Source organism: Cebus imitator, unplaced genomic scaffold (assembly GCF_001604975.1).
Source record: "Cebus imitator isolate Cc_AM_T3 unplaced genomic scaffold, Cebus_imitator-1.0 Scaffold123, whole genome shotgun sequence".
Classification (NCBI taxonomy): Eukaryota; Metazoa; Chordata; class Mammalia; order Primates; family Cebidae; genus Cebus; species Cebus imitator.
In genome coordinates, this window is record NW_016107438.1 from 3,263,353 (window position 1) to 3,273,700 (window position 10,348).

At 55.3% G+C, this 10,348-nt stretch overlaps 1 protein-coding gene across 5 annotated transcripts in view; it reads left to right on the plus strand.

Moving 5' to 3' along the window:
* Positions 1-797: 797 nt before the first annotated feature.
* Positions 798-10,348, plus strand: part of PDK2 (pyruvate dehydrogenase kinase 2) — a 17,172-nt gene continuing 7,621 nt past the window's right edge. For 3 of the 5 annotated variants that reach the window (XM_017540114.1, XM_017540115.1, XM_037742552.1), the window contains exons 1-2: positions 1,298-1,587; positions 3,461-3,602. In XM_017540114.1, the coding sequence (XP_017395603.1) occupies positions 1,470-1,587; positions 3,461-3,602 (260 nt within the window). In that variant the 5' untranslated portion in view covers positions 1,298-1,469. Of the gene's footprint in view, positions 916-1,297; positions 1,588-1,776; positions 2,325-3,460; positions 3,603-10,348 lie in introns of those variants that run through there. The other 2 variants (XM_037742554.1, XM_037742553.1) reach the window with 2 other exon arrangements.

Here is a 10,348-nt window from a genome sequence, read left to right on the forward strand (position 1 = left end):
AAAAAAAAAAAAAAAAAAAAAAAAAAATAGCCATTGGAAGGCTGTAAGCAAGGAAGTAATAGGTCAGATTTGCAGTTGAAAATGATCCCTGAGTCTCGGTTTTCTTATCTATAAAATGAGGCTAAGAATAGTAAAAACAGGGAATTAAATGATAAAATGTCTGCAAACAGTGCCTGGCATACAGCTTATTACTCATGCAGCTAAGAAGCCCTTCCATTTGCGAGGCCTTGCTCTGTGACGGCTGTTTGGCAATCACATTCAGTTATAGCCAACTATTTACTTATGTAGCTCTCTCTGAAACTTAGAAATGAAATCATCGAGGAAAAAGGTCATGTCTTGATCCTGTCTGTGTTCCCTGTTCCCAGCATAAAGCCTAACACACATTAGGCTAACGTCACCGAGTAAAGAAAGCAACAAAGTGGCGAGTCGGGCCCCAAGCCCAGGATGGGAGATACCACGTTTGGCCACAAGAGGGCGCGTCGCGTTTTCTCCAAGAGAAGCGGGGCTGCCGGTGAAAGACGGGCTCCGGGCCCCCCAGGACACTTCACCTCCTGGGACCTTGCTCTAAGGAAGCCCAGTGCGAAGGAGGTGGCTTTCTCAGGTGGTCGCACTAGGTATCCAAGGCTTTATGTTCAGTCAGATGAGCTATATAATAAAAGTGTTAACAGGCACGTTGTATAGCTGCTGCCTCCACCGCCACTAGTCGTGACGGTTTTACTCTGGATGTTTTTCAATCGGAAAAGCAAACTCCGCCTTTTCCTGAGCCTCTCGGATCTTTGTGGAAGCGGGTGGGCTGCACATATATGGGACGGATTCGTATAGGCTTGCATCCCGGTTCCGAATTTTGCAAATATTCGCAGTCTGGGTCACTGTCATCCGGACTGGGAATCCACAAGACCCCTTAAGGGAGGACAGGTAAAGATCGTGACAGGTGAAACAGGTACCTTTGGGTTGCAGGAAATGAATCTGTTGAAAGCTACCTAGACAATTCTGGAAAGGAAGGATTAAGAGGAACCGGCTGGTGAAGGAGATGCGAGGGGGAAGCGAGGGAAAGGCAGGCGTGGAAGAGGAAGCGAAAGGGCTGTCGGGGCTCTGGGAAGGAAGGGGTTGATCCAGGCTTCGCCCAGGGGAGGAAAGGGAGGAGTGAACCCACGGGAGGTGGGATCTCGGCGCGGCCTCCCCAAAACAACAGGCCCTCCCGGCAAAAGGTGGGTTAAGTGGGCGGACCCGGAGGGAAGCCACGTGTCGGGACGGAAGGCTATTGGCTTTCCCGGAGTTGTTTGTGAGTGGCCATTGGCGACGTCGAGGCGCCGCGACGAGCCGATTGGCTGGGCCTTGGAGTGCCCGCCAGGACAAGGGTAGGGAGGAGGCGGCCGAACCGCGCAGCTGGGCCGGGCTGGGCCGAAGGGAGCGCAGACGAAGCCCGCGAGGGGTCCACAACCCGAGCCCTTGCCGCAGCCGCCGCAGCCATGCGCTGGGTCTGGGCGCTGCTGAAGAATGCGTCCCTGGCAGGGGCGCCCAAGTACATCGAGCACTTCAGCAAGTTCTCCCCGTCCCCGCTGTCTATGAAGCAGTTTCTGGACTTCGGTACGGAGTGGGCGGGAGGCGGCGGGCAGCGGAGGCCCGCGGGGCGTGGGAGGGGCAGTCGGCGGCTAGGGGGATGGAGGAGAAGGGAGGCCTCGAGTGACAGAGAAGGGTTGTTTGGAAGGGTACAGGCAGGAAAGGGTTAACGGGGAAGCAGGGACTGGCCGAGACCTCTCGACTGGGCTGTTGATGGGAATAGGGGGCACTCTCAAGGAGGGTCCCGAGGTTTCTTCCTGGGCTTCATGAGGGGTCTTGAAGAGTAAGGGGCAGTGAAGCTGTGATGTTACTGCAGGAAGGGAGTAGGGTGGTACCCAGACGCGGAAGGGTTAATGGGAGTTGTCCTTGATGACTGGAGGGGTAGGGGCCCCACCTCCCACCAGAGGAAACCGGGGGTCTGCCGTTGGGAGTGAGGAGGCGGAGTTCAGAGGTGCAGCCTTCTGTAAAGAGACCTGAACTGGGCATGCAGGGTCAGGCACCGCTGGGCAGAGGATGAGAGAAAGCCAGGGGCAGTTGGGGACAGGGGCTCTTTCAGAAGAAGACGCCAGTGAGAGAGAGCGCCCTGACTGGTAGACATCCACCCACGGGAGGAGCTGGACCCCAGCTGCCCCAGTGGGCAAGGACACTTGAAGATCAAATCTGTTCTGGCCTGGCAGTCTGTCCCCATTCAGACAGGGGCCCCAGGCACCGTGACGTGGATTCAAGCCACCTGTACCTCTCTTGGCTGCCCCCAGGGCTGCTAGGTCAGGATCGCCCACCACCAGCATTCTGGGGGTGGCCCTGGGGCAAGAGGGAGGCTGTGCCAACCTGGCAGCTGAAATGGGCAATGTGTGAGCCCTGTGTGTCTACGCGGTATTTCCATGGTGTCAGCTGGGGACTGGGGGTGGGGGGGAGTCTTGTAAGAGTTGAGTTGATAGTGCCTGGCTTGGGTTGCAGCTGCGTCAACAAGAGCAGAGAGGTGGAGGTGAGACATAGGGCACCTGTTCCTCATAGGGCACCTGTTCATCAGGATTCGTCTGCCTGCGCCCCTGCCCTGTCTGAGTCTTGAGCCTCCCCCATGTAGGAAAGCCTCTTGGGCCCACTTCTAGCCCCCAACAGCTGTCCCCACAAACTGTACCCTAATTACAGAAACGTCACAGCTGTGCGGGGCTCACAGTAGAGTTTGATCAACTTGTAGTACCATGGGGGAACGGAGACCTTCAAAAGGATGATGACATGCCCTGGGTGACAGAGTCAGAAGCAGAGCCTGGATGGACTGGAACCCTGGTCCCCTGACCCTGGGCCAAGGCCTTATTCTGTCCCCCACCCTTTCCATCTGGATGCCAGACAAGGGCCGAGGCATTTGGACTCCTGTTCTCAGGCCCCATTTGCCTCACAGATGGGCATTAAGACAAAGCAACCCCACGTGGGCATTCAGACCAGGCTGGGTGAGGTGGGCTGGCCAGAGACAACGTTGGGACCCTGCCGTGGTGGTCTAGCCATAGATCCCTCAGCCAGAATCCAGCTGTAGGTAGGGATAGGTTTTCCAGGCTCCTTTGCCCCCTGGGATCAGCCCCCAAAGTGAGGGGGAAGAGGAAAGAGAAGTGAGGTGACTGAGGCCAGAGGCAGCTCCTAATGGGCCCAGGAGTGGCCCTGTCCACCGTGGTTAAGGCAAGCAGGGTTCAGCTGGGGGTCAGGAGAACATGCTATCCCTTGCAGTGTCAGGCACGGGGTACAGATGTTTGAGCCCTGTGGGGGATGGGGAGCCTTGCTGTGTGCCTGTGGGCAGGTCACTTCCTCTCTGAACCCCTAGTAATGAAGGGTGTAGCTGACCTGGCCGAGACATCCTTTGACTTTCGTGGCTTGTGGCTCTGTGGCTCACCCCTCTTTCTCCTGCCAGGATCCAGCAATGCCTGTGAGAAAACCTCCTTCACCTTCCTCAGGCAGGAATTGCCTGTGCGCCTGGCTAACATCATGAAAGAGATCAACCTGCTTCCCGACCGGGTGCTCAGCACACCCTCCGTGCAGCTGGTGCAGAGCTGGTGAGACCCCTGCTCAGTCCCTGCACCTCCCTCCCCATCGCCAGTGTCCCTGGGCTCGGGGTGGAATCTCCAAGCTTCTAGCAGCCTTGAGGGTGGGGTGGGGACAGGCAGGAGACACCGAAGCCCCAAGAGGCTTGGAGTTGCCTAGGGTCCCATGGGAATCCGAGGCCACAGCAGGGACTGAGGTCAAGCTCCTAGTCTCCTCTGTGTCTAGCCCGCTTCTTATCACCCTCCTTTCTCTGGAAACCCAGGATCCACCTGGGAAAAAAGCATGGTTTTCACAGCCAAAACCCTAACTCAGGCTGATGTCAGCATTAGCCACCAGCCCAGTCCTGGAACTCCAGCAGCTGCTAGGGAATATTTATTTGGGATAACTTTTTGGGAAACAGAAACAAGAAGCAAGTTTTCAAATAAATTATATAACCCAAGCTGTGAGACAGACTGTTTTGGATGTTGGAAAATACTCAGATACACACAGGATGGTACAGTAACTTCCCAAAGAGCTTTGGAGGGGCAAAGACCAAAAGTTTATTGCGCATTGCAGCAGGAACAGAGGGAAAGGCTCATCAGAGTTCACTCAAGAACTCAAGTTAAGTAACTGGATAATGTTAGCCAAAGGCCAGTCACATGAAAAATAAACAAGGGTGTCCCCTGTCACTGGGGATGTAAATGGCTAACCCTCAGTGACTTCGGTAGCACCTGTGTGGAAATCTTCTGCTACTCCTTCTGGACTTGCAGTGTGATATGGCTGAGGTTTCCTTATAGATTCAGAAGCAGGTGCCCACATGTACTCTGGGCCCAAAGCCATGGGAAATCACAGCACCTGCCCTCAGGGAGCTTGTAATCTTGAAGGGCTCGCCTAGGCAGGGTGAACTGAGCACAGCATAGTGCTAGAAGCAGGGAGCTGCCCAAGAATTGTTTTATTTAAATTAAGAATCCAAACTTTTTTTTTTTTTTTTTTTTTGAGACAGAGTGTCGCTCTGTCGCCAGGCTGGAGTGCAATGGCACAAGCTTGGCTCACTGCAACCTCTGCCTCCTGGGTTCAAATGATTCTTCTGCCTCAGCCTCCTGGGTAGCTGCGATTACAGGCATGCACCACCATGCCCAGCAAATTTTTGTATTTTAGTAGAGACGGGGTTTCACCATGTTGGCCAGGATCATCTCGATCTCTTGACCTTGTGATCTGCCCACCTCGGCCTCCCAAAGTTCTGGGATTACAGGCGTGAGCCACTGCGCCTGGCCCAAACATTATTTTAAAAGAACATTAGGTATATTTCTTCCCTCATTGTGGAAGTATAACAGGTTCATTTGATACTTGGAAAATGCAAAATAGTAGATAGAAGAAAATGCCAGCCACTGCCCTCCACCTCCTAACCGAACCCAGTTCAGGTTTCATCAGATGTGTTGGTGCCTTTCCAGCATTGCGTTCTTTGCACAGAACTGTATATATGGGGTGTATTCTAATTAAATGAGATATAGTGAGGGGCAGTGCTCTACACACAGGGCCAGGGGTGTACTGGGTGCACAATGAATGCTGGTTGAATGACAAGTTGTGGGCCATTGCCAGGGACATGCAGAGGAGGTGACTTGTCACTGGACCTTACAGGGTACCAAGGCGAGCTCAGAACTAGAAGGAAGGGAAGTGCATTCAAGACTAAAGGAATACTTGGGCAAAGGTGTGGAGACAGGAAGGGGCCTGACTAGGGTGGCCGAAACTTACTTTCTGCAGATTGTGCTGTGAGTGTGGGCTGTGAAAAGGGGTGGAGTCACAGAGCCCGATATTCATGTAGCCCAACCAGGTCACCCCTTCCTGTGCCTAGCCTCTCAGAGGTCCAGGACCTCTGAGCCAACCAACACTTCCCACCGTGGGTGGTGTGGAGTGGTGGGAAGGAGACAGAAGGCGCCATCTGTTCTCCCTGGCCCTCCTCTGGCTCTTTCCGGCCGCCTGACCTGGCTGCCTCTCCACCTGCTCCCTGACTCCAGGATAGGACTTCTCAGACCCCTCCCTGGACACCGTGTTCCTGGGAGAGCTGAGGGATGCAGGAGGAGGGCACAGGGCTGCTGAGCTTCCCATGACTCCCACAGGGGCCCCCACAGAGTCCCTTCCTGAAAATCAGTGACACAGATAAGGGGTTGGCCTGACTTCTTCTTCCACAAAGCTTGCAAGTAATGCCAAGTACCAGTGGGAGGGAATGAAGTTAGACAAGAGAGATCACTTCCTCAATGAAAGATTCAGGTTAGAGGAGAGCAGGCCACGGGATTGCTAAAGTGTCCCAACATCCTGAAGAGATGGCCTGCCAAGAATGTTTCCAGAGGGAATGGGCATTGGCTGCAGCAAGAGAAACTGAAGTGTGAGGACAAGAAGGACTTCCCAACAGGGTTGAGGTGGCTGCCTGTGAGAGAGTGGAGATCTCTTTCTCCAGGAGAAACCGCCTGCCAGCTGGAATGATGGAGGTGGTAGAAGTGGGCAGGATCCAGGTACATGAGAGGAGGGAGAGATGTTACCAGGGAGCTTTGCAAGAGGGCTTTTAGCCTGAGTCTGATAAGTAAGGAGCAAACCCTCCTTTCTGGAAAACACAAGAGCCCTGGGCAGAAACAGTTACTAGCAGTCATGGTTCATATGTGGTCATAGAAATGGAGTTTCTACTCAGCTGGGGAGAGGTTGTAGGAGGAGTCACTGTGGGCAAGCTGAGACTGCCTGGTTATAAATAAACCTGATGCATTATTTCACCTGGGCAGACTTGCGATCGAGGGCCCTGTTTTGGTGGAGACTGGCCTGGGAGCGAAAGCTCCCAGTTTGGGCTCAGCATGTGTGACTTTGAAGCTTCATCCTGGGCAAGCCACGTGGCATCTCTGATCCTCAGCTTCCTCATCTGTAAAACGGGGACCCATTGTGTTTGTAAGGGTCAAAGGCCAGTGCTAGATGTGAAAAGCATGCAGAACTCTACCAACACAAGCCATGTCCCCAAGCCATGTCCCCAGGCCATGTTCCCAAGCTGCCGGCCAGCAGCACCTCCAGCCCACAGATGATGTCATTGTGGTGTGGTTTCTTAGGCAAGGTAGTAATAAATCATGATGGTAATAAAGGCAAACACCCCCAAAGGCTTGCTGTGTCCCAGAATCTGTCCTGAGTGTCTATGCGTATTAACTCATTCAATCTTTACAACCTTATGAGGTAGTCCTTGCTATCACCCCCATTTTCTAGATGAAAAATTGAGGTTCAGAGAGATAAACTTGTCTGAGATCACTCAGGAAGTAGGTGGTGGAGTTGGGATTGGAACCCAGCTGTTGGCTTTGGAGACTGGATTCTTGAAGGGAAAGGAGGGAGCCTGCACCTTGGGTGGCCATGTGGAGTCAGAGATTTAAGTTCACGGCGCAAGTCTGTGGGAGAGCAGAACTCACTTTACAAAATTGTGGACAGCCGGTGTTGCTGTAGACAGAAAGGGACAACCCCAGCTCCTCTCAAAAACACAGGGTTAAGCATGAGCCTCAGAGTAGAATCCGATGACAGTGAGTCACAGTGTCACTAACAGGGTCTTTGTGGGGGCTGCAGGTGGGAGGCGAATGGCCGCACTCTCCCACAAACCTCCCTTGCCTGTCAGCAAGGTATGCGGACCCCAAGCCCTGCCTGTGGGGAATCCTCACCCCCAACCTGTGGAGCCAGTCCTTGCCCTTGAGAAGAATAACCACAGAGGGTGTGGCTTGGGTGCCCAGGACCTGCTATGGCCAACCAAGCTCACGGAATCCGAATGAGTCAGCCGCTCCTTGCATGACCGGCGTAGAACCGAGCACTTACTGCACGTGTGCTCCAGGGAGCCTCTCCTTTTCTGTACACCCAGGCCCACAAGGTGCTTACTCCTGTGAACCCCATTTGCAGATGGAGACCTGAGGGGACTCGGTGGCCCCTTTAGGGTACAATCAACAGCAGAGCCCAAGCCTGCCTGGCTCAGAGACTCCGGGTGCAGGACACCATCACCTCTCCCCCAGTTGCAGCAAGCACCCCTCCTCCCCAGCCTTTGCCTTGCTCACACCCTGCTCCCCAGCAGCTGTGGATACCAGCGCATGGTGCACACACACCCACAGGCCTGCACATGCCACATGCACACTGACACACACAGCCCCCTGCTGGCTCAGCACCCCCTCTGCTCCCACACAGCCCTGCAGGGCCCTCCTCCCACACTCGCTTACCCACTCCTTCCACCCCCTCCGCCCATTCTCAGCCCCACACTCTGAGCAAGCCCCCTCACTTCTGCCTGCCTCCCCACTTCCTCCCTCCCAAGCCTGGGCTCTGGACTGGCTCCAGAGCCCTGGAAAGCAGGGTTTGGGTGGACTTCCATATTACCTTGGCCTGGGCTTGGGAGCTCCAGATCTCAAGGGAGTCCTGGGGCCTTGATTACTGCAGAGGTCAGCACGCCCAGAGACGCCAGCCTCCCCCAGTTCACGGGGAGGAGTGGGGCAATGCCTGTCCCACCCCTCAGTGCCTGCCTGCTGTTGCTCCACTGGTTTCAGCCTCCCTTCTAAGCCCAGTTCTCTCTCTGGCCTGCAAGGGGCGGGCAGTCCAGAGGCAGTGCTACTCAGCCCCAATCTCTCTTCTTAGGACCAACAACTGACCCAAGGGTGATATTTGGTGCCCCAGGCCCCTGAGGGGCTTCAGGGCAAGGCCAGGGCCCTCTAGGAAAATCCTCATCCTCTCCCCTCCATTCCAAGTGTACCCTGGGCCCCCTGCCCTGGAGAAACCCTGGCCCTGTGAGGAAGGCTGGCAGGCGCTGCCCGCGGCCACTCCATGCTGGTACCCTTTGCTCCACTTCAGTGGCCACGTGACCTGGCCCCATTTCTGTCCTCTAGGGTTGTTGAGCAGCCACAAAAGGGGCGGTGCCAGCTGCTGGGGCACTCTCCCGACTTGAGACTGGGACTTTGACCCTGCCCACCCCCACCCAACATACTCAGGAAGTGGCTGAGCATCCCAGCTCCCACCCACTCCATCCTCACCTGCCCCCTGGGTCTTGGGAAGGGGTCCCAGGCCCCACTCTGCAGTAGGTCTCTTCCCTTCCTCTCCCCACTTGCCCCTAGCCCTGCCTCCTCATGGGCTCTCTCTCCTCTAAGAATTGGATGAGCATGAAGGTCTATCCTGGGTCCGTTTAGGGAGCAAGGGATTTGGAGCCACATAGGCCTGGGAGAGAGAATTTCAGCTCTGCGTGTTAACGTCCTCATCTGTAAAATGGGTCCAGCAGTAGCACCCACCCCTAGAGTTCTTGTGGAGGTGAAAGTGAGGCAGGAGGGAGGCACAGGGTGGAGCCCTGGCCATTGGTACCCAGTAAATGCCACCGTCATCAGCAGCAGCAGCAGCATCACCATCAGGGCCAGTGTTGGCAGTTTTCCACGTGGTACAGACTTGGAGTCTGAGAGAGCTGGGTTTGAATCCTCGCCTGCTGCTGACTCTGCGGCCTGGGGCGTATCACCTGTCCTCTCAGTGCTGATCTCATTGTCTGCAAAAAGAGGGAGATACCTTATGCTCATCAAGGCTGTTGGCAGATGAGAGACGCTGTGCGGGAGTTGGCACAGGTGAGCGTTAGTGGTCAATTCGTTATTCTCCAGGGAGACAGGTGAGGTCTCAGGAGTGCCACCCTGTTGTCTGCTGGGGTGGCAGGGAGAGCGCTGGGGTCTGAGAGGAAGGCTGATCTTTTCTGCTGTCTGGGCCCCCAGCCCAATCGGCAGCCACAGCCCCTCCTATCTGGCTCTGTGCAGAGCCCTGGGTAGGGAGGGCGGTGGGGAGCTCTGGGCCTGAGCAGAAGCCCCATTCCTGTGGCAGGAGGCAGTTCCCCGGGGCAGAGGGGGCACAAACATGCTGTGGTTGACAGCCTACAAGCAGTGGGCGAGTGTCAGATGCCACCTGGTGGCTCAGAGGATGCACTCAGCTGTTAATGAGGTTTGAGCCACCAGCCATAATAAGAGCAAACATTTAGAGAGTGCTCACTACGTGCTAGGCACTGCGCTGATCATCACATGGAATCTTGCCACAGAGCAGTAATAGGTAAGTATAACAATCCCCATTTTCCCAACGAGCAAACTCAGGCACAGAGAGGTTCCATGACTTGCCCAGGGCCACACAGCTCCAAGTGCTTGAAGAGCCAGATCTGGACCCAGAGCTCGTTCTTTCACTTTCTCTATCAGGCAAAAGAGGGAAGAGCAGCTTCACTAGGTGTAAGGGGAAGGGCATTCCTGGCAGAGGGCACTGTGAAAGTCGAGCAGAATCAACACCCTGGAGTGGTAAGAGTGCTGGAGACTCGGGGGGCTTCATCATCCCACTTCCCAGCTGTGCAGCTGTTCTCGCCTCCGTGGGGAGGCTGTGCATGGGGCCGATTCCTGCCTGTCATACCTGTTACAGGTTACAGTGAAGATCAGAGCACTGTGGACATGGGAATGAGTCCTCGTGTGGTGGGGCTTTTTCTAGAAACACTGTTGGGTCCCCAGGGCCCTTACCACTGCCAGGCTCCAGGCAGCCCCCACTGCCTCCTGGTTATAGGTGTTTCTGCCAGAGAGAGGCTCAGCTCTTCCTGCCTCCCCCCGAGGAACAAGCCACAGACTGGGCATGTTAGCAGGGAAACGGGTCGTATCTTCCCAGGGCGTGGGGCACAGTGGCTCCAGCTTGGTACCGTCTGCCACCACAGGTGAGCCTGATTCCCTTGCAGAAGCTGGCCTGCTCCCATCTCTGAGTTCAGGGCTGCTGCTGCTTTTTTTTTTTTTTT